Consider the following 24,541-nt stretch of genomic DNA (forward strand, 5'->3'; position numbering starts at 1 on the left):
GTCAGATGCTTAAGAGACGCCTACAACAGAATATGAGCACAATAATTAACTCTCACTTGTTTCCCACAGCTCTGGTATTTAGAGGTAGACTGCCTCTGATCCTGGAGTTAATCAGGATCAGCTATCCCGATTAGCAGCATTCGATAGCCTTATATCATCCATGAATTTGCCTAATCCCCTTTCAAAGCCAAGCTGATGGCAATTAGCACAACTTGTTCATCCTGTTTCAACAGAAGAGACTGGCATAAGGTGAGTAGAAGTTTACAAGAGTTTATTTGACAGATGTCTGGATTTAGTCCTATCAAATGGATCCTGCACAGTTACATGCTGCTCCTGGTTCAGTTGTCAGCCCATCTAACAAATAAAAGAAAACGGAGGGAGGGGGAATAAGAAAATCCACAACTTTTTTCCCACATGTCATTAAATATATTCATATATATAACCATAATATATTAGTATGCATTGTAAAGAAACATTGCCCCAAAACTATATGTAATAGTCATAACTAAACAACATTTACAATTCATGATATTAACAGGAATAATCAAAACACAGCTGATTTTTTTCCCTGCGTAATAGGGAAAAGGTAAGATGATCAAGGGAATGAGCATACAATGAACCAGCTAAAACAAAACATAAAATGGGGAGGAAGCCATTGTTCAATGCTACTCATGAGTGGTGATTGTTTTGGCATTTCAGCTGCTTCTCAGAATGGTTTGTGTTGCCCTTTTACCATGTCAGTGTAGAGCTTGGAATGTTTCTCAAGAAGACCTTGAATGTAGTCTGCTGTGTGGCACTCCTAGAGCAGGTGCAAGGCATCAACTTCCTTTTTTTGAGATTCATTTAAATACTAAATTTGGTGGTAGTTTTACTTATTTTCTCAACTGCAAAAAAAATTTAGTTCTTTAGGAAACTACAGCTTGCCATTCTGCTTCCTAAACCACCACCTTTGCTGGGCTGTTCTTGCCGAGTTCTAGTCCCTTAAATTTTGGCTGTGAAACCAACAGGAAAGGATTATTGACCTTCTCTGTTATGAAAGGTTGCCTAACTGAGTGTTAGCCTCTGAATAAAAAGGACAACCCTAAATGTAAGAGACAATCCTGACCATATACTACCTCCTAAGCACATTTGAAAGATTTGAAGCGCCACCAAATAAGTAGCCCCAAGTATGCTGAGGCTGTGTTGCTGTATTTCTGTTTTAGAGAAAAAAGAGAACTCCTTTTATTTCATAGTTTACTGATTGAAGCTGAAAGTCTCTCTGACTCTCCTATATGCTCATTGCAGTATACCTAGACAGGTAAATTCTTTAAATGTGGGATGTGCAAAACAAACCCTTAAGCCTGCCAGTATAGATGACAAGGAAAAGGCTTTTCTTACTAATTTGGGATGAGGAGAAAGTAATCTAAAAAATTACATTTCTGGTTAATATACAGTTTCTGAGTTCTAGCCTATTTTACATTTTGTACTATACAGTCAGCATTCTTGGTTTTCTCTATAAGCCCCACCCCCTTTGCTGCCTTTTGCTATCTTGGTGTCTCCATGCCCCTTTACAGCTCTCTAGGATATCGGTGTCCACTATGGAAGCGCAGGTCATTTTCCAGCTGTCCTATAGGGGATTGGGCAAACGGTGAGGGTATCTGTTTGTAAACATTGTTTTGAGGAATTATTTAGTGGTTATCAGTACTAATTCCCAAAACCAAACATAGAACTGGCTCCTGAATGCTCACAGGAATATATATGTGCTGCTGTGTAGTTAAGATGCAGAACAGAACTGTCAAGGGGAAATGACATCACACCAAATCTGTATTGTAGCCAGAGAATTCCATATGGAAAGCGAGGAACGAGAGGTTTGTGTCAAGGAGAAAGATGCACTCGTCAGGCTGAGATGGATTTTTAGGAGCTTCGATTTTTCTTTCTGAATTTTCAGTCTAGGATAAATCTTTTGTCAGACTACTAAGCACGTTATATGAAAATCAAATCGTTTTCTGTTCAATGCTGGAACACTAATGAGAACTCAGACAAAAGCCCCCCTCCTCCTCCCTGTTACCTTTAGGACACACAGAAAATATGCAGTCACTGAGCTACCCCACAGGGCACAGCTCAGAGAAGAGTCTGAACCTGACTAAGTTACAGCTTAGGCAGAGTATCTTTATACCCTGTTTTACCCAGGCTGTGTGACTTGTAAAACCCCTGCGTTCCATTGATTTTAAAATAAAAACCAGGCTTTTCGAAGGGCTCTCTGTTTTCTTTAGTGTCTAGGTTCTATATGAAAAATAGATGAAATTTTGAGAGGGGTGTTTAAAAACCTTAATAAAAAAAAATTCAACAGTAGCAAAAGTGAAGATAAACAGAGGGTTACAGTTCAGCTTTAAACCCAATTACTACTTAAAAAATGAACGTTCCATACAGGAGTACCTACCTCACCACTGATGTTTATCACTAGTGGGCCTGCATTCAGAGTCTATATCAGTGCTAAGATTTTACAGACCGCTCTTTCAATACAGTACACTTCAACATGTTGCTAACACAAGAAAGCTGATGGCATTTGAAGAGTTTTGAGCAGTGGTTTTGCAAATTCTGGTCCTAGGAATCCTAGAGTTCCTTACAAGGTTATTCAGGGTTTCTCCTGATGAGAAGCAGATCCTCTTCGCTCGCATTGCACAGACTGAGTAGAATACTGGGTGGGCTCTGGGGAGCGTCTCTCAGGTAGGCCCAACGAGCATGGCGGACATTGCACAGCAACAGAGTGCACAGTTCCTCAGCAGACAAATCAGTGTAGAACAGGTATCCTGAAGATAAGAAGTTCGAAAACCAATGACCTAATAAGATGCAGCTTTTCCGGAGTTACTTACTTTGGTTCTGTCATGCAGCAGAATGAGGTGGTAGAATCTGGAGGTGATAAAATGGATTGTACTACTTGTGGGTGAGAAAATAACCATTTTGAATGCTGCCCGGCATGCAAAATTCCCTGCAAGTTTTTTAAAAAAGGAAACAAACTAGCATGTCAGGACGGTTCTAGCTCTTCCTGCTGTGCTACTTTTCTATATTCAGGGAGTATTTTATGGAGGGCGTCACTCTAAAATATAGAACCCCACTATCTATATTATGCTACTTAATTTCACAGTATGAGTAGATCAGGGCAGTGTGTGGCTGAAAGAGGACATGGCGACAAGCCCTTTTTGTTTCAGTTGTTGGCTTGGCTCTTTTTTGTCTTCTATTTTAGTAGGTAAACTAATTCCCTCTGAATCTAAAATGAGAGTCAGTATGAACAACACTGATAAATGTACCTCAGCTGTGAGAATGTTCTGCATATTTCTTTTTCAGCAACTAGGTTCATATAAAGAAGTGGGAGCCCAGAAACTCTCAACAGTGTGCAGAGCAGTTGAGTCAGAGCACTTCGTTCCCACCCCTTGCCTTCAGCCAGGGATCCTAACTCCTGTCCCCCCTATTCTCGGCTTCCCCGGCATCTGGCCACTTTACACCTATTTGTGCTACAGTTTGTTTTATGGTAGTTTATGTCATTATATAAATATTGTCAATTGCTATAAAACAAGGCAAAACCACTGGAAAATGTCATTAAAAGGATGTTTCCATATTTCCTAATAGGAAACATCTTGGGGAAGTTTGTATTTTGCAGAGCAGGCGTCCCTGAGCTCACGCGTGAACCGCCTGCCTAGACAGTCCTAGTTTGCAAGTTAGGGCTGATGCGAGTTTTGCATGAGTGGAACAAAAATCTCCTTCAAATGGAAGTTAGGGGAAGGAAAGCGCTGCTGTGGGAGTGTTTGAGGGGGCATCACCTTTATTCTAGGTATGTTATTGGCTGCAAAACGTACATTTTGGGTTCTTACAAACATGAGTTTCCTTGTCCAAAGTGACACTCCTTGCTCCATGTAATTATTAGCAACACTTTTGTTCTTTTGTGTCTTTTCCCACTTCGTCTTCCCTGGAGCAGGTATGGTACACATCTTGGTCAATTCATTCCCTGCAGACAGAGCCAGCATACAGGACTGTCTGCAGCTCAGCAACCCTCCTGGTAAAAGAGGAAGCACTGAATGGATCTTACACTGAGATATTAATAACCATTGCTGTGGAGAGACACAAAAGTGGTAGCTGTGTGTGTGTGTGTGTGTGTGTGTGTGTGTAGAATCGGTTTGAATCTATGAATGGTAACTTTTGCTTTCTGCTTTTGAGATGAGTATTGATAGTCTAGTGGGTGTCTAAAGAAGTTATTACTACTTAAAATTATAGACAGAGTTTATTTCATTTCCTAGTGAATGCATTTAAAAATAATAATAATATTCCAGTGGTCTCAGGGTAGGGCTATATTCACAAAAGCAGCAGTGCAAGGACAACTCCTAAAAATCCGAGTCATTTATATTTGACTAATTCTTTAGATTACCCATTAGATCGGTGGTGGTCATGTTTTCAGATATTGCTATTAAGTAATTATTATTTCAATTGCTCCATCGATACTTCATAGCTGTCAGCTTTCTTTCCTTAGCAGAGTGCCTTTTAAAGTCAGGCAATAAGACCTTAGTCTGGGGCTGCATTTTCAAGAAAGCATACCCCTCTACTGACTGCCTTGTATGCAGGGTAAGTAGCTTATATCTCTGTGAACTTTCATTAGATTCTTATAAAAAGGTGACCCAGTCCATTAAATGCTGCATGACAGATAATGGATGAGCTACTCAGGCTGCTTGTTTGCTGTTCATTTGATTGTAGCCCCAGAAATTGGTTTCAAGCCATGATCCATACGCTCCATCTTTCCAACCAATAAGAACATGATTTAATCTCCTTTGGAGGAGATGTATTCAAAGGGCAATTTCTGTGCAACTTCAGCATCTCTCTTTATATTTGCTTCAGTGACAGGTTGAGTCCTTTCTGTGCCTAGACTTTAAGACTAGTTGATGTTAGAGAACTTAAGGCAGTTGGGCATTCTTCTGATTAGACAGAAATAAAGAGAGAAGGAAAGTCAAAGGGGATGATGGGAACTAGTAACTGGCCTAACATTTGTTACTATGGTGAGTAGGGTCTCGCATGGCTGTCCTTCTCTAAACTTGTCACTTCTCACTACATTTTGTGTTTTTTCTGTATTGTGAGGTACATAATTGGCATGTCTCACAGAAGTTATTAACCCCTCCTTTGCCCCCCACCCCGTCACACATAATGCAAAGTGAGCGTCTTGCCAGTGACCCTAATCCCATTCGCGTCTGCTTCAAGTCCTACGCAAAGCAGTATGTTCAGTCTCTCTTCCCATCTCCAGTTCTCTCCCCCTAGGCTTTCTTGCACTTCCCCTTCTTTTCCCGTTGCTGGAACTTCCTCAGTCGCCTAGCCCATGTGTCCCTCCACTGTATAACAAGGCTGCTTTTGTCTGCCACGATGCCGTTCTGGTCAGGGGAATCCTCGTCGTGGCCCAGCAACAAGTATTTCTTCATGGGTTTGATTTTTGGGCACTTGCAGGCAATGTCCTTGGAGCGTATCCAAAGGAACTGGTCACCGCGCCGTATCCGGTTTGTCCCTTGCTTGTACACAGAGATGATGTTGACTGTGAACTTCCACCATTCTCCAGCCTTATCTGCTTTCAGGATGTGGATCTGGACAGCTGGGAACAGAAAGCCAAGAACAGGGACAATCAATTTAGCACCCCAATTCTCCTCTCAAGGACAAAGCAAATGTTGCTTGAACAGCAGTGGTTAACCAAGAGCAATCTAGAAATACGCATGAAGGACGTCACATTGCTGTAAATGACAGACTTGTAAGTTACATGATAGAAATGTTCTTAATGTCCTTTATGGGGTAACTGATTTGATAGAGGGATGCTGGGGATGTAACTGCCCAGCTGCATTATGTTACCTAGAAAAAGTGTGATATGTAGTAGATTCCCTTACAATGCCTTCTCTTTGGAAACTGACCCATTATATATATATATGTATATGTGTGTGTGTGTGTGTGTGTGTGTGTGTATATATATATATATATATATATAAAAAAAAAAATGGGATCGAGTATTTATCCAGTATTTTCAAATGGGTAGACCGTATGTATATAATCTGCAGATGAGAGGAGTTGCCTGTACTTCAGAGTCTGTTCCCAAACTGGAAGGTCATTGGAGGGGCAGTGGGGGACTATCGGCATCTGTCTGTCATTGAAGTAACTGGTCTGTTTGTCCTCGATAGATGGTCATGGGTTTAGTTTTAAGAGAAGAGTTGCCCTTACTTGTATTGCATTCAGATTTCATTTGATCCTGCCTATTTTTTCTGGAGTTGTGACTGCAATGTGCATTAGAGAGAAAGAGAGAAGCCATCCCATTTTTCCTGATTGTAATAAGTCACTTTCAGTTTGGTTAACTACTTTGTTCCAGTCTTTGCCTGCCCCAAGCAAATTGGCATTTGGGAATAATGTATCCAGCTCCCTTCTGCCTGTGGAGACAAGTCTCTCCCTGTCCAACTCTCCCTTCTTTTCATGCTGGGCATCTTGACCTCTGTGGTCTGTGCTAGTGTCCCACATTCCAAGTCTAAGTATGATGGTAACCGTTTCCATGTTTCCCTTACCTAGGGATTTGAGGCTCAATGAGAACTTTAAAAAAATAAATAAAATGTGAAGGAAGTCAGGGTCTTGTTTGGCTGAAGTCATGAAAGGTGGCCATGGTAACAAAAGGCACCCCTTTCATTTTGAGCAAAAGGTTGGGGGGAAGGGAATTAAAACCCACCAAGAACTTTGCCACACTGTTTGGTTTTTTGGCATGTACTGGGGCTAGCCTGTGAAAAGAATCTCGCTGCAATGCATCCCCACAGAGCAGAGTCCCTACCTTTTAACCCAATGCTTCTAGCTCATAAGCATGCAAGATTTGTCACACTGGGTAGGATGAATAGACTACCAGTCTACTGCCTTATCTCCAGTAGCAGCCAGTAAGGGTCTTTTAAAAAAATGCCCTGCCTTCCTAGAAGTACTTGCGATAGTATACAGAAATGAAAAGGAAATCGGGTGACCCAGCGAAAAGTTTACAGATGGGTTAATCAAATCACAAGCATAGGCGCTGATAGACTAACCAAATCATCTCAAATGCACAAGATTTTCATGGTGAGAAAAACAGCCCCAACCTAAAATCTCAATGTTCGGTGTTAGTAATGCTGGGTAGAAACCATTCACAGCTTTGCTTAAAATAAAGATGATATATGCTGCGCACCAATTACTTTTATTAAATTACCTTATAGGCTACAGAATCTTTATCCTAAATGGATACTAATACAAAGGTTGAGGAAACTCAGCTGAAAGACCTGAGCAGTGCTCATGTAAGTCTCCAAAAGGACTGACCTAGAGCTGGCTCCCCACAAACTAAGCAACTTCTTCTGGTGTGCCCCTCCAAGTCTTGCTGTGGCACTGAACAGCTTCCCAGGATGGTCCATTTTAAGACTCACTTTAAGCTGGGGTTGCATAGTTCCTCCAGGCTTATCCATGGGCTTCACCCCTCTTGGGCTGCAGAGCAACTCCCCTTGTTTTGAGAACAATTTTTCTTTCACACAGAAAAAGTGGGCAATCAATCTGTAAAGTTCCTATGCTGTCAAAAGCACAATTTTGATGCGAAAATTGAAGCTGGCGACTGTTCAGCTCCATCCTAAGTAGGCTAAGTACTGCTGAAAAGGGAAGTGGCTGTTTGAGAATTCTTCCTCTGCCAGATTAGACAACTGAGAGGAGTCACACCCACAGTAAATGATGTGACAAGGGGGAAGATCTTAAATCATTTTGGAAAGCAGAGCATTGCTTGATATGTGGGAGTAGGGTGATTGTTGGCTGGAGTGCTTCAAGTTGTTGAAAATAAAGAGAGCAAGGGGTATTTATAGGAGGTTCAATTTAAAACCCAGTGAAGCTAAACTGATTTGGATCTTTGGTGTTCTTTTTTACAAGGTTGTGTTTCTTTATATTATTTTATTTATTTCATAAAATTCATACACCCTCAAGTGGTTTACAAAAAGATAAAACAATAAAGATGTGGAAAAAATCACGTCCATACTTTAAATCATACAAAAGTTAAAATACTAGAAGTTCTAAACTCAAGCATATTTGATCTTCCAGGAGGAAAACAATTCCTGCAATCTAAAATCAAGTGATGTTCCTTAACTCCACAATTATACTCTTCCCCTAGGCTGACTCTCAAAATTAACATCCCCATGTCTTACATTGTCAGGATCAGAAGGACAGCATCTACCAAGGCATTGTGTGAATAGGGCCACTAGGAATTCTTATGCCATACCAACAACCTCCACAGGCCTCACCATTAACAACATGGATAGCAGGTATAGGAAAATGAGATGCACCGGAGTCTACTTAGTGTGGGAGCTGGCAGTTTCCTAGTATTCAGTAGGGAGGGGCAGGTGGAGGAAATTATGGTTCTGGTCTGGAGGAAAAGGGATAATGGCTATTAATTAACTCTGGAGTGCCAAACTCAAATGGATTGGAATGGGGAAAATACATTGATTGGATGGAGGGGTTGGGGGGGAGGATGAGGGAGCCAAGGGTTAACTTCTGAAAAGCAAGGTGCTGGGGTTCAAGCCTTCCTGTAAGCTTGGAAGTCTTACTCCTTAATCCTAGATATGTTGGGGCTTGTTCAGGTTGCTCTGCAGTGAAGGAAATACACTGAGAAAGTTCAGAGGCAAACACTTTTTATTTCTTCCACATAATGATCTGGTATCAAATTCAGGTGGAACTGCATTTTTGGGTTTGTTTCTTTTTAAGTGAGTCTGGTATCTGTATGTGGTGGGTGGTGAAGTTGGCCTTCTAATCCATTTGAGTTTGACATTCCTCTTTATTGTTTCCTTTGTGAGTGAAATTGCTTCATCGAGAAGCTGAGTATAATCCAATCAGTTTCATTTCCATCACTTCACTATTTAGCACCAAGAGGAGTCACTATAATTTTAAATGGCTTCTTCTTACATCTGGGACCCTACCTGCTCTAGCAAATATCAGCAAACCTTATATGAATCTGACCACTATAAATATTTCCCAAACACCCAAGAGTGATACAAATCCTCCCCCCATTGGTTGACAGATCAATTTACGAACATTTTGGCACTGGCTTTTCTTTTGCTTGGAGATCACTTGTCTCAAATAGGGCTGCCATATGTCCAGATTTTCCCAGGCATATCCAGAATACCGCAGTTGGCAGCAGTGTCCAGGTGGAAATCGGGAAAATCAGGACATATGGCATCCCACGTTGCTGCTTTTCCATTAAAATAGTGATTTTGCCCAAGAAGCTCAACAACTTTGGGCCAAAAAAAACCTGAAACTCAACAACTTTTCTGTCCGGATTTTCACTGTTTAAAATACGTCAACCCTAGTCTCAAACTGTGATAATCTAAGGCACTGAATATTTTTAATTATACTTGGATTACAGTGGTACCTCAGGTTAAGTACTTAATTCGTTCCGGAGGTCCGTACTTAACCTGAAACTGTTCTTAACCTGAAGCACCACTTTAGCTAATGGGGCCTCCCGCTGCTGCTGCTGCTGCAGCTGCACCGCCGGAGCCCGATTTCTGTTCTTATGCTGAAGCAAAGTTCTTAACCTGAAGCACTATTTCTGGGTTAGCCGAGTCTGTAACCTGAAGCGTATGTAACCTGAAGCATATGTAACCCAAGGTACCACTGTATATCTCAAGATGCTGCCATCAACTAACTGCTTTTTTAAAAAGCATACGCTGCACTGTCATGCAACCTCCCTGCTTCACCTTGCAGTCCCAGTGCGGCACTGCTGATTGCAAACCCAAGACACCAAGGTCCGATCCCTGGCATCTCCCAGGTGCAGAAGGAGAAGAAGTTTGCCTGAAACCCTGACTGTGTAAGGCAGCTTCCTATGTTCATAGAGACCTGTCCGACTAGTCCACATAGAAAAATTACAAGCAACATTCAGCAACAATGATATGCCTGCTTCTTAGCCTCAAAACCACAGGCCCACTCCGATTCTCTACCAGCAAAGTTGCACTGCACAAAATGATACAAGGCAGCCTGGCCATGCTTGGAAGCAGTAGTTTACTGCTAAACTTTAAAGTATGGTGGGAGAGGGGCTCTGGCTTCAGTTAAAATGAGGACAACCTATCCTGAATTATGCTGGATTTAGCCTTCTGCCCCCCTGCAATAGTAACACAGACAATCCTACAGCTGCTGGCACATCCTTCCACAGCCTGTCAGAGTAGAAAGGGAACAAGTCAGCATTTGGTTAAAGGAAAGAACTGACAAGCCAGCTGGTTAACAGGGTTGGTAACCTCTCTCAGCAGGGAAGGAGGGAAAATTCCACCAGGGGCAGCATCTCTGTTCCATTCATGGCTGAGCTTGTGCTGTGAGCTACAAAGCCCCCCTCCCAGTCAAATCAGCACAAGCAAAGTGGATTAGACTGAGCCCTGGCACCAGGAAAAATGCGATGGGCAAAAGGATTGGGATTGGTAACTGGGGGCAAGTGGATGAAGCAAGCAGCAGGTGCCCCGTAAGCAGCTCTGCAAGCCTGCTGTGCTCTAGCAATGTACCCCCTGAGGGGGAGAACAAAATAAAATGAGTCACAGCTTTCACATTGAGCTTGCTGCTGCCTGGGCCCCCGATGACACTAGTTTCCGACATGGTGTGGCGTGTGTCCAGCTCCTCGCTAAAAATATCTCAGGCATGCACCATTGGGAGTATATGAGCAGAAGAGGGCAGGGGTCCCCAGGCTGCCATCGGCTCACGGCCCTTACTGTGCAATTAAAATAAGCAGCAGACTTGGTGTTTGTAAACTCTTCTTTTAAACTCTTGTTTAGAGAAGAGAAGGCTAAGTCAGCCAGGAGTCATCTTTCTTGGAAATTTAAAAACAACAACAGGAAAAAAAAACCTTCATGCATGGCCAATTTACACAGCCCAAGCCTTCTGGGAAATAGCTGGACAATAAGCTGAGCAATGAGCAGAGCTAGGATACGGCCTATTTAAGCCAGGAACACCTGTGGTGCTGGAAAGACGTCTCAAGAGAAAGGACTGCATCAATAAAGAATAGAAAATAGAATCCACCAAATCCTTACCTACTACCCTGTAGGAGTTTGGTTGCCATTGCCTTCTCAACCTCCGTTCTTACAAGGATTTTAAATGCGGTGTTGAGGATAGATGCATATCCTTTGAGTGCGGGGCCAAGGGTCTGTTTTTCACTGTGCTGTTAACCAGCCACCAGATGGCATTGCAGCACTTCAGGCAGCTGAGAAACTGGCAAGGGTCACAATCAGGGAGGAGGCACAAACCTCTTGTATTTCCTCCGCAACGTTACTAGTTACGCATTTATAAACACGTTATTTGAGGGCTCTTAACTGCACCTAAATGTTGTAACGCGGATGCAGCGCCACACACACAAACCAAGAAATCTTGCTCACTGTAAAATTCCCAGACATGTAGCAAAACCTTTTAAGTTCTTTAGGAATTATTTCTTGGACCGACAATATCTGATTGCAATTGCCCAGAGGTTTGACCGCAAGACAATCTCTCCCCACAAATGCTAGGAGTTGCTTTCTTACTCACAATACGTCAAAGACTTGGGAACAGAGGAAAATTCAATAAATTCACTGAGAGTTCCCCTTGTTCACCTTCCCATCCTCTCCAGATGTCCACAGGCCCTGAACAAATATGTTTGATATGGTCCTTCATTCTTTGAAAGTATCTAAGCCTAGACCAGGTCATTCTAGTTTCAACCCCTCTCTGGAGCAAAGTTTGTCATTATTATTATTATTATTATTAAAATCTTACTTTTGAAGTGGGGCTAGAAAGCTTATGGGGTTTACCTGTTACATCTGAGTTTAATATTGAAGATTTACGAGGTTTAATCTCTGCTTTTTGTGAAGGGTGTGACCCATCCAGTCACTTTCCTCCTTTGCAAGATTTAATTCATTTCCCCCTCTATTCAGTTTTATGGCCACCCTGGCAGGGCACATTTCCGCACAACTTGCCTTTATCACAAAGATACCCATGCACTACATATGGATGCAGTTACACCCAGGATTCGCCATGAACAAACTGCCACCCCAGAAAACTCCCCCAAAGCTCAGAAATATGGTTTCACCATATTAATGTTTGGAAGACTAGCTATTAGAACAGCATATGTTTCCTCTCCCTCTTCAGCTCTATCCTCAGGAGTTTTGGGTTTCTATGTGGAATACTTTTTTTAAAAAAGGTCTTTCGAAAACATATTTTTTTATTTTGCCACGTACTGCTGCCAAAGTGCCTTTCAACAAAGAGGATGACTAACCAGAGTCTCCATGAAAGAAGGATTTTTCCAAGGATGGCTGAAGGTGGCAGGACGGTGATATCACCTTTTGGGATAGGAACCCCCAGACTCACTCCTCACCCCTGCTCCTTCCCCAAAAATAAAAAAAATGACAATTGATTGGTGGGAAGGCAGTGAGAATTGCTAGGCTCCTACTGGTGATTTGGGAGTCAAAGGGAAGTCCTGTTTGGCTGGTTCTCTTAAGTACCAAATAGGGCCTCAAATGATTTATTATTTATTTTTCATCCATTTGCTTAGTGACCCTAATGGGCCATAACCAGAGGCATCCCTATTGACCAAGCACCTTGGAAAAAGAAGTCTATAATATTTTACAAATGCATGGAAGTGAACTAGATCAAAGTGACTGCCTGCCTGAGATGCTGACATTCCATCTGCTGTCTGGGGATGAAGGGGGGGGGTGCATGTGTGTCCAGGCAGCAGAGGAGAAGGAGTGGTGTGAACAATGCATAAGAATTAAGAGATTAAACAGCCCAGGAAACTGAGACCATCTCTTGCCTTTCCCAGTCCAGGTGTGGTGCTGCGCAAGCACACTAAGGTGCAAGGGAAGTTTATTCCCTTTGGATGCAAACTCGTCTGATCAGAAGGCGATGGTTACCTGGGAGTGTAAAGGTGTCTCCATGCCCCACCAGATTCGGCCCAAACTTACTGCTGTTGCTTTACCTTCTTCTCCACATGCCTATTTATGCATTCACCCACATCTCCCTCAAGCCCAGACATCAGACGTGCCCAGTATGAGAAATGAGTACAATCTAGGGATGAGCAAATCTCTTCTCCCCCCCCCCCACATCCCCCCATTCAATTTCATTATTATGCTGTGGTTTGGCTCTGCCCAGCATTTCATTCTGCCTGCCTTCCGGTTTAACTTGAAGAATTTCTGGGATTAATTTGGTGCATGTGCTGTATGCTGCAGTTTTCAGTTTGTATTTCTTCCCCTCGACCCTTTTTTTACAAGTTAGCACCAGGCATGAGTGTATATGTACACTGATTAAAACACAGCACAAAACAGAATATTTTTAGATATGAGCTTGTATAGTGCCCATTGTAGTTAAGACACTCTTAAAATGCAATTGGGACATAATGGTTATGAATAAAATAACAAGATATAAGCAGTTATGGGAGGGAGGGAGGGAGGGATTCAGTGAAGATTTTTAGGAGGAAATTGTCAACATTTTTGCACTTTGAAAGGAAGGAAGCAAATAAGTAGCCATCTCTTTTCATAGCCCATGAAGCAGTGGCTTCAGCACTGGTGTCTCATGGCAAACCCTGCCTTTTAGTATTATGTGGCTATGCAATGAGCTACTTATAAACGTCCCAGAATCTCACAGACTCTCCAAGTCTACCAGCTCACCCCCCCCCCAGCCTTCCTGTTGAAGTTAAGCAAAGTCATTAATTAATTCAACTTAGAGGCAAACCAAAGCAATTTTGGATTGAGCCAAAATAAAGGTGGTTGAAATTAAGTACCCTCTGGCATTATTCAGCTCCAGATATTTGAACAGAATTAAATTTGCTTATGAACCTTTTTTTTAAAGGTATAAATAATAGTAAGAGACAGGATTTTTCTTTGTTTTGTATTTTTAAAGACACACTCCCCCTTTTGAGCCAGCAAATTAAAATGATGATAAAAGCTCTATAGAAGCTAGTTGTCGAGATGATAGCACCCCAATTTAGCTCACAAGGGAAGTAACCATGTTCAATCTAATTAGGACCTGTTAGGATATTCAGAACTGCTATCATTCCATAAAGTTGAAGAAAACAGTCTCCTAATTGGCTTCCTGCTGGGAAGTCCGCGAAAAAGCCTTTATTGTCCCTCTGTGTAACCCACTCTGCACTTTCTTTGCAGCTGGACTGTTTTGAACACTGTGCTGCCCTCACCTAAAGGCATGGCTGCAAGAAACTTGCATGCTACTAGTACGTGAATGTTACTTGGCGTATCAGGAGTTTTTCTCACAATCGTGTGTGCAAGGTCTCACATGCTTATTTGAATATCATTTGATTTTGAAGCACTCCTATCTGCAATCTGTTCTAAAACAGGGGGGAGGGGGGGCTTGAAACATTTAAATACCTGCATTTAAATTTTCCTCCTGTCCATAGGTGGGACCCAAAAACTGAGATGCAGTGGGGTATGGTGCTTGCAATCTCTAAAGAATGGATTCTAGAAGAGCCTAAAGAGCAATTGCACCTGGGCTTAGATTGTGAGTTGAGAACACAACACCTTACCCTTAGGCATTAATTTAAGTGAACAGGCTCCTGGGACCTCCCTACCCCCGTTTTACTCAGCTTCAAAAAGAAACTGAGATTACATTTCTGATTTTATGAAGCATCGCCTTTTACTTTCCTAGGGAGAGTAAGGTTATGTAACAGCAGAGACAACTTAACAAAACAGAAAGTAACATCACACCTCAGTGCAAGAGAAGGTGGAAAGTACAGAAGTACAAGATGGCTCTAAGCTAGATCAGAACTGAGTACTGAGGGGAGGGCAGGACTGGCATCAGAGATGGGATTATTTGGGCACCTTCAGGGACACTGCAGTTCCCCCAGGGTTCTTGATCAGGCTGCTGCTCAGTGCTGTCACTGCCCCTTCACCTGCCCTCTCTGAGTATGCAAGCAGTAACAAGGGGGAGGAGGAGGTGTAGGAATATCCAGCCTTGTGCTTTCCCTCTGGGTGGTTTTGTGGGTTGGGTCCAGAGAGGGGAGAGTATGTGAATGAGCAGTAGAGATGGAAGGAAGGGTGATGTGGGCTCTCTCAGGGAGTAGGTCTACTGAAGGCATCTCTTCTCCCCCCGCTCCAAAAAAAGAGAAAAGGCTAGAACTGGCATTGAGATGTGTGCTGTGCTGTGCTAGATACAGCCTCCCAACTCATGTTTGCGCATAGCCATGTGACTCTTCTTTGTGGCCCTGGTTATGAATATTTATTGTGGAAGAAAGGGAGGAGGGGCTTTCTCATTTAGGCTTCAGAACACATTTGCCTTTTTGTAAAAAGCAAGTCGAAACAACAAGCTTTTGCATTTGACCCTCTCAATGGGGGACTGGCAAAGAAACTAACAACAGTACTTTTTCACTAAATGTCACATACATGCACAGTCTGCACACTGTCCTTCCATGGGAAAAGGATGTGATAAATTATTCAGGGTTTATCTCTGCAAATGCAAGTTGGAATTTTGTTTTGCTGGAGTGGGCAGGTGGCCATGGCCTGGTGAAGTGGGAGGAGATTTTGTGTACAAGGAGAGGGCCGTTTTGTTACTTGCCTGTTATTTGGTGCAATCTTGCTCCCATGAATTTGCAATAAGCTGCCTAGATACAAAGCAAAATCCCAACACGTCCCCTGAACAGAACAAACTGAGTTACTGCCAGAAATTCCCTTGTGGCAAGAAGGAAGTTGCGATGGCATGCTACCTTGAATTTAGTTCAGCATTTGCAATCACATCCAAAGTGTGCCTTAAGTTTCAAATGAGCAGAATGTGGTGCTGCTGCTGGAAATTCTGATTCAGTGAGGAAAGGGGGGGGGGGGAGAGGCAGAGGAATCTTTCCCAGAGACCTCCAGCAATCAGCATAGTTCATCATGTGCATACATGACCAATAGGCATACCAGCAGTTTAAAGGCTACATTTTAAAGTTCTGCTAGAATATAAACAGACCATGGCCAGGATTAGCCTGAGAATGAGATTAGGCTGAGAAAGGGATTGATTTTGTTACCAGTAAAACCAATAGTAAGGGAGCTAGAAGAAACAAGGGTGATATGCACAAGCCTGAGCAGGACATTCCCAATCTGGGGAGAAAGAAATGCTGCCCAAGAGCAAACCTTAAGTGCTTATGCCCCCAAGCATCTGCAGATGCATAAATAGTGTTAATGATAACAATTATTTTGAACTTCAGGCTTCTCAGATATGCCCAATGGTATAATAGTTAGACTCAAGTTGTATAAATTTTTGTACCACTATTTAAGCAAAGAAGGTACAGTCAGCAATAATCTGGATAAATACTCAGAAATTAACCATTGCTTATTTTTTTCAAGGGAGGGAACTGGTGTCAAAGAATGTTGTATAGAATTCTAACCTAGGCTGCATATGCACCATTCATTCAAAGCACACACATCCTTCCCCCCAAAAAAGAATCCTAGGAATGGTAGTTTTTTAAGGGTGTTAGGAACTAACAGTTCTTTAAGGGGTAAATACAATTTCCAGGATTCTTGAATCCAGGAATTTAGGGTGTCTAGCACCCACAAACTCTTAACACTCTCAAATACCTCCTCATCATTTCTACAGTGTTCTTAAACAGTAAGCAAAGTTAAACGCACCATACTCTTACGAATAAGTTGGGCATGCCTCAGGTACAGAATAGCCTATTAGTTCCTGTTGATGTCCTTTTAGTTCCTGTTCTATGGTTTTATGCACAGTTGTACATATTTTGACATGAATGGTCAAATGCAAACTAGTTAGGTTTCACATCTGTGACCATCTCTGTGTCCTCAGATGAAGCAAAGGATAATTGATGGCATATTACGTGATTGCTGACTTTCGCTGGAAAACCACTGACAAATCACATCAGAAAGGAATGCATAATAATAATAATAATAATAATAATAACAACAACAACAACAACAACAACAACAACAACAACAACAACAACAATAATAATAAACCATCAAGCAGCTTTTGCAAATTGGCAAACAAGGAAGTTTCCCTTCCTTTTCCCACTTTTCCTGCTTCTCCCACACTTTTGCTTTTTGCTTTGAACAGAATACACGGCCAAAAATACAAAACCTGCTGCTTTCTGCTGGGGCCTGGCTTCACTCTGGATTGAAGTTCCTAAGTGGAACTGACCACAAAGGAGTTTGCATTCCATGCTGATTCAGACAGTCCCTGCTGCCAAACACTTGTGCACTCCCAATTGTTCCTTGGCAGTCATGGCTTTACTAGTCCTGCACCTGATGTCATATGCTATCATGTGAGTGGCAGGTGGGTGTGGCCAGCCAAAGCAGCCATATTTGGCTGGACTGATGGGCCTAATTTGGCCTACAGCATGAAGGTCTCTCTCCCTTCCCACACATACACAAAATATTAGATAAAAACCACCAACCAAATTGCCAGTGAGGCATTTACCATCATGTAGTTAGACCGTCAGTGAGTGACAAGACTGAGTGGTCATTTGTCGCTCTCTGAGCAAAACCAAACTGTCTACCTGCCACACCACTCCCACACCTTCCCAGTATTTATGCCCCTCTGCTGCACCCTTTGGCACGGGCTTCCCAGGACTCCAGAAACAAAGTGTCCCAAATCCTGCTTACCACAAATGCAGGCCCAGGCCCATCAATTCTAGAGAGGAATCCAATGGCATTTCAGAAAATAAATTGAACTTAAATTGAAATTTCTCACATAAGCAGAGGCAGATGCACACTAACTCTAGGGTGCCCTCGGGGAGGAGGGACGGTAGCTCACCATAGTCCTTCTTGCAATACTTCTTCATGTTGATCTTCAGTTTCCCTTTGGATGCCTTGCAGTATGAATCACAGTCTTCAGGGGAGCCGAGGAGGAAGAGACAGAAGAAAACATTAACAAAACAAATTAGTCTTAAAATGAATGAAAGACTTGGGAAAAGAAGGGAGTGTGTGTGTGAGGGGAGAAGCGAACAGTGAAAGCTGTAGCCCGCTATGAATAAGCAGCATGCCTGTGATATCCATCTGCCAGGACCTGATTGGGTCATCTAATGGGGGCATTCACTGAAAACCTTCCTTTCTAAAGAAAGTAACTCACAAAAGAAGCTATCCTCCTCTCCCTTTCCCTCCCCTCCTATCCCCGCCTGACAAATTCTTTAAGCTGTCCTCTGCAGGCTGCCACAACTTGGTTGCCTCCATGGGAGACCCCAGGGCCTCGCTTATTGTGCCACCCAGATCTTTAGAGAGCCACAGCCCCCCCCCCCCCAGTTCTTAAACTGCAAACTGGAGTCTGATTAAAGCCCACAGAGGCCTCTTTGTCACCCCCTAACCCAGACCTGTGTCAGGCTTTGGCATTCATAGCAAAGGGATTCTGGCTGGGGTCACTCCTCAACAAAAGGGGTCAGGGAGGAAATTAGCAGCCTATGAAGCATTAGCAAAGCCTTTGGCGTCCACTCTACTGGAGTGTGCAAATAAAATGCCCCAGTGGGACTGCTTCATTTCTATGGGCCTTACTGCTGTGATACGATGGATTTACTCCTCCTGAACATCATCCTGTGTTCCAGTGCCACTAATGTAATGCTGCGTTGAGTTTTTGGCACTGCCTCCATCCTGCTTTGGCTGTGCTAGAACTATTTTCATGCCACTTTTGAGCACTGGGAGTGCAGCTTGACCCTGAGCATGCAAAACTGTTATTTGCTGTGGCATTTCTTTCTTTCTCTCTCCAGTCTGGCAAGGCTGGGCTGCACATAGCTCAGCCTGCACTATGTTTCCCAGGTATGCCAGAGTATAGTGTTTCTACAGCAGTGTTCCTGCTTATCCAATTGGTGCACAGATGGGTCAGGAATTATACTTTGCTGTTAGGAAAACATATGATGATGGGCAACTTGCTTTTCTGCAGTGATTGATAAATATTACGATTCATTATGTGTTCATGTCCTGCTCTTTCTTTAGAATGCTCAAATCAGCTAACACAAGTCTCCTACCTATGACTGCTCATATTCACCTCTTGCTTGTCTGCAAGCATTATGCTCAAGAACGAGAGAGCCTATGACCATATAGGGGACTATACAATGGAAATGAGCAACTACAGCAATATTATTTACTGATATCCCTCCTTCCTAGCCAGAACAGCATCCTTTAAGGTTATAAATCCATATAGTATAATTACCTACCTGATTGTGTTGGAAACAGGATGTACAGATAAAGGTAATAAAAAATACTTAGAAATTTTCATATTTATACTCATGAGCAATGGAGGAAGGGAAAAGTCGAGCCCCACCACATTCACACCTACAACCTCCCTCTGCCCTTCTTTTCCACCACTGCCTAATGCAGAGCTTTGCCTACCAATTAAAATATAGTTCAGTACAAATACAGTTCAACAGCTCTAATTATTGCCTAAGATAAGAGTGTATCCCTTGTGGAAATACATTGGCCACATCAGGATTAGGAGGACCAGAAATGGAGAAGGAAGGCAGCCCCATACGGACAGTTAAAGCAATCTGTCCATTGCTATAAAGCAAACATCATGAAGGGTTGGGTGCTTCTTTCAGCCTGACTAATGCTCCTTGTTGTTCCTCGTCCATCTCTGACCATACAGTGAATTGTTCTGGGCCCATCTCACACTAATATATTTGTCCTTGAACTATTTACTGTGGAATAGTTCTGTGGATCTACTGACAATATATTCTAAAAAAAGACTCATCTCACCTAACCTCAGTTAACCACTAGCAAAGGCTGCAATTCAGTTACATTAAATGGGGGTCTTGCCATTGTCTTCTGTAAGAGTAGGGCTGCATTATTATAGTCATTTTCCAAGTCCTGGAGGAAAAGTTGAATTCTCTATCCCAAGTCAATGAGCAAAAGCTTGAATGTGTGTTACCAGGTTGGCTAGAGCCCCCATCCACTGTGTTGAACACTGATCTGACTGCTTCCAATTACTGATCCATCAACAGAAGCTGAGAGCATGCTTGCAAGCAGCAACAAAGAAAAGTAAGACAGGCATTTTCAACCAAAAGATGATAAAAGCAATTTTGGGTCAGTTTGGGGTTGAAACAAAGGTACTTGTATAATATATCACGATGTATAATTGAATAATAAGTCAAGCTTTTGTTTAAGTTCTAAATGGAATTGTAGTTCAAATTCATGTTTCCTTTTTGTTTACTTCTACCTTTCCCCAATACCCAAGAATATGCACTTTCTGAAGGAAATTTTTTTTTCCTATGTTTTCCCCTCTGCATGCCATTTCCTTTGTTGTGACAATAAAAGTACATTGTCTCAATTGAGTTGATAAATCACTAATATTTCTGGCTGATCCCCTAGGAACCAAGGCAAGGCTCCGAGTGTTGCATACAATACTGAGGTGGTGAGTGATCTCCCAGGCTTTAGGCCTTGGACTGCTGCTTGAGAAAATGAAATGTACACTGGCAATACCCCAACGGAACCTTATTTCTGCATGGAACTTCTGGCGTTATTGCTTCTAACTGTTTAGCATCACTGGTCTCAAGCTGAGCAATACTCTTCCAACAGAGATTCAGGATACACCCTTGCTTTTGACTTTCAGGCATCTCTTGAAGACTTGTTTAAGATTTCACTGATGGCAATTTCATTTGCCATCTCGATGTAACCCTTGAGAAGGGTGGAAAAGTACAACTCCAAATACTTTTCACTAGTATTCCTGCTTTCCTCATCTTGCCTCAAATTACATGTAGCCCCTTCACAATTGACACAGAAATTATCTAGCAACAACAGAGTGCATTTAGGTTATCTATTAAGGACAGTGTTGCTAACCTGTATGGCAATGTATGTCCACGAAACTGTCTGCAACAGCAGTTAATATCAGCCAAAAATGTATAAATAATCACAGGAAAATTGAAAAGTGAATTATTCACTTGTTGCACTTTCAACTTCTGACTCTGAGCACAGCTCAGCATTTATGCACAGAACCAAAACAGGACTACAGATGTGCTGTAGTAGATGATGCTTCTATTCCCCATTTCCTTCACTGTAACACAAGGCATGTACAGCATATTCACTCTCCTGCATCTTGATTCTCTCTCTGTTTGGACCAAGCACTCTTCTGGGGGTGGAGGGATGTGAGAGAAGCTTTGTGGAGTGTGTCTACTGCCCTGACCAAGGCCAAAGTACCAGGGCTCAGCAAGTGGAAGTCCACTTGTGCAGTTTGTAAGAAGAGCAAGGCTCTCCAGGAGCTGGGGTACCACAGGGGAACACAGCACACATAAACCTCCCCAGATTGGAGAAAATGTTAGTCTTATTTAAACAAACAAACAAACAACCTTGGCAAGCTGCAACCTCAAACCCAGCAATCTCTTGTCCAGTCAAAACAAAACAGATTTGGGAAATGGTACCTCTAATATATATATATAATTTTAAAATCCTTAAAGCAGGATAAAAAGGTGTGGCGGCTGTTTTGTCTCATTTGCAGCTTCAGAACATGTCAGGAGCATTTCCCCCCCTTTCCTATCTGTTAGCTTAGTTATTTTCCGAACGATTCCTTCACAAATCAGTGCACTCACCTTTTTTAGTGCTTCTTTTATTTGCACAGTGTGGACAGCATTAAAAACCTGTCATTGGGGTTTCCATGTGCTGGGCAGCAACTGACACACAGCCTTGCCTGAAAAACCTCCCTGCCCTGATCCTTCTATGGTCTACTAATCCTTGAACAAGTTATTCCCAGCATGCTGCTGTCTGTGCTCACAGGATGGTGTTCATGTGGAGATGGAGATCATAGGATAATCAGAATGCCTGGCACTAAAACCACACAGCACTAAACACTTCTTGAGCAACGGTGCTAGAGCTATTTGGAGCCTATGACAAAGTGCACTTCTTGTGTCAGCTGGGATGCATCATCCCAGATGGAATGCCAGATGCTTGAGAGACAAAGTGGACATGTTTGCAGTACATGATATTCTGGTTGTATTTTGTAGGAGATTGGTTCATATTGTTCACAGCACATCTGTTTTATTCCTTCTTCTGCTTCATGTTTTATTTCCCTATGTATGCACATTTCTTGGGGTTCATTTCTCAGGGCTGCTTTCCAGTTGCCCACTCAGAATGGTGATCATCAATAGCATCATCTTGATTTCTCAGAACTATTCAGCACTGTTGCACTTGTGTCTGATTCAGGAACAGAACGTATCTCACAGAGAGACAAACTGGGATGGGGAGAACACAGCGGCATGATGTCTCCGGGTTGTGTGGCAGCTATTATGGCTTTCCCATTATGAGCTCCAACATAAAATTTGCCATACAGTTTTAAGCAGGATAACATGCTTAGGTGAGACAGAACACTACAGATAATCTCCAAGTCACATGAAAGTTACCTGTGAAGCAGACCAGAGCTGATCTTTTGGAGGAGCTGGCTCTGTTTCTACAGCTGGATGAATCAAACACCCTAAATAAGAACATTGCTTAAACATTTTCCATGCCTGCAAAATTCCTTGTTCTCTTGTGCTACTACGTCACACCCAGTGTATAGGAGCAGGCAGCACCTGTCTCCTGAGAAGATCGAACAACTAAAGATGACAAGAAAACTATCAGTGGGTACCATGAGCACACTTCATTAAAGAGGGATCAATGCATTTGCTTGGGTAGCTACTAAGCTCTATACAGTACAACACATAGCAAAAATATGGGCCAACGAGTCAACAGACAGCGTAATTACAAGTTAATCCAGTCTCTGTGGAACTGCATGCTCCAGCTGCTTTGAGTTCCAGCTGCAAAGCCAGGTCTCCAAACCCCTTTATAAGAAGCTGCTTGACCCCAAATCCTGCAGCAGGCCACAATTTCAGCATGAGGTATAGAATGTAAGAGAAAGAGAAGGAGAAATGGTGTCATTGAACAATGGGCCAGAACTGTAATAAAATTCTGCTCTGAGGAGCAGGAAAAGAACTAGTAAAATTACCCATTCTCCATAGCTGATCACATCAAAGTGTTAAAAAGGAATGAGACACGAGGGTTGACTTTAGGTTTCCACTAAATCCCAAAAAAAATTCCAGTATGGAGAATAGCCATTTCCAGATAAACCATCTGAACATTTTCAGACGTTTCTCCAAAACACAAATATGAGCCACATGGCCCTCCATAGTCATGCAGCCAGTGCTGGAGAGAAAGGGTGCAATGAGTAGTCAAAAGCTAAAGCAGGAAACACCTCACAGGTAGGTTACCTGGGGTATTGCTTTTGCTAACCTTGTTCTTTTACTAACAGAATATCTGGCACCATTTCTATCTCCCATGTTAAAATACAATTCAGATAAAGTAGGCCAGTCAGTTAGTGATGGTTCCTTACTCTTGCTACAAGAACTCAGTGATAAGGTCCCATCCCATCCTACAATTCTATGTTTTTATGTTCTGGCTCAATCTGTCCTTGGAGTGAGTTTATTGGTTTTAATATCTTCAAGATCAACTTCAGAGCAGCAAATGGTTCCATGGGTGACAGTAAAAATGCTTTTGCAGAGCCAGTGTCTGCTTTCTCTGCCAAGTAGCTACAATTTCCTCCAAATGTTTTGCTGCTTCAAGCCTTTCATTGATTGAGCCTGCCTTTATCTTTGCAACCTTGAGGTGACGGGTCACTGAGGGGCTGGGGGCTGGAGATGCTGTTCCCACTGCAGAAAATGGCATGCCTTGGTACCATAATTCAGCACAAAGCCTGGGTGGATCTATCAGACAGAATGCTAAACTCGAGTTTTATTTGTTCCTTTGACTCTGATATTATTTTATTATACCTCTCTTTAAATTTTTAAAAAGCGAAAGTCTTGTCAGTGGTGGAGGAAAGACAATAAACCAACTACATAAAGATTTTGAGTCTGGTATAATATTTGAGGGGTCAAATATTTGAGGGGTCAAATGTCTCCTCTATTTAGAGGGTTATTTATTAAATATATGACATCACAATCACATGGGTAGCAAATCCCATCAAAATTTATTTTATTTGGTGGAGTTGGTGAACAGGCAAGACCTTTTTCTTTTTTTCTATTTCCTTCATTGTACAATGTACATTGTGTTTTTATATCCCATTTATAATTTTATAGATGAATCCATTTCATCCACTTCTGATTTTTTTTTTTACTTTACTATCAAAAGGGATTTGTATAAATTATTTTGTTGTTAATGTTTTTTTGTGTGTGTTTTGGTGTATTGTCTGTTTCTGTTATTCAATTTTTAAAAAGCTATTCTGGAACCATTTAATGTATCTTTTTATTTTTGATTTTCAAGAATAGCATCACTCTTGACATGTCAAACATTACTCTTCCTTTTCTATAGCATTTATATCAGCCATGCCCATGTTAGAATGAATGCCATTATTGCAGAGATTTGTCCATTCTACTTTTTGTACAGGGCTTATCCGTATTTTCAAATGCTTAATACATAAATAACAGCAACAAACAAATAAATATCTATTTACTTTTGGCCTGGCTAAACATGTCCAGACTTCCTTAAACCTTCTAGCAGCTGGAGAATGGAAGTAAGAAACAAGAACATAGTTCAATAGCCATCTGGTTTTTACTTGCTTGCTTTGTAGCAGTAGAGACAATGGCTAAACCAAATGGATTTCCTCCACAGTTTGGCACTAGCTAAGGCCC

At 42.1% G+C, this 24,541-nt stretch overlaps 1 protein-coding gene and 1 long non-coding RNA gene across 7 annotated transcripts in view; one reads left to right on the forward strand and one right to left on the reverse strand.

Moving 5' to 3' along the window:
- Nucleotides 1-254: 254 nt before the first annotated feature.
- Nucleotides 255-24,541, reverse strand: part of NTN1 (netrin 1) — a 129,349-nt gene continuing 105,062 nt past the window's right edge. For 4 of the 5 annotated variants that reach the window (XM_079966057.1, XM_079966056.1, XM_079966058.1 and 1 more), the window contains 2 exons: nucleotides 17,722-17,796; nucleotides 255-5,602 (listed from right to left, as the gene is read on the reverse strand). In XM_079966057.1, coding sequence (XP_079822183.1) covers nucleotides 5,274-5,602; nucleotides 17,722-17,796 — 404 coding nt within the window. In that variant the 3' untranslated portion in view covers nucleotides 255-5,273. The remainder of the gene's footprint in view (nucleotides 5,603-17,721; nucleotides 17,797-24,541) is intronic. The other variant, XR_013835940.1, reaches the window with a different exon arrangement.
- On the forward strand, nucleotides 5,601-14,289 carry LOC307210424. 2 transcript variants are annotated; one of them, XR_013835985.1, is made up of 3 exons: nucleotides 5,601-5,939; nucleotides 6,007-8,294; nucleotides 12,524-14,289. It is a non-coding gene; the product is annotated as an uncharacterized lncRNA (long non-coding RNA). The 2 variants fall into 2 exon arrangements; XR_013835986.1 differs by having other exon boundaries at nucleotides 14,127-14,289.

This window comes from Podarcis cretensis (assembly GCF_951804945.1).
Source record: "Podarcis cretensis genome assembly, chromosome: 2".
Lineage (NCBI taxonomy): Eukaryota > Metazoa > Chordata > Lepidosauria > Squamata > Lacertidae > Podarcis > Podarcis cretensis.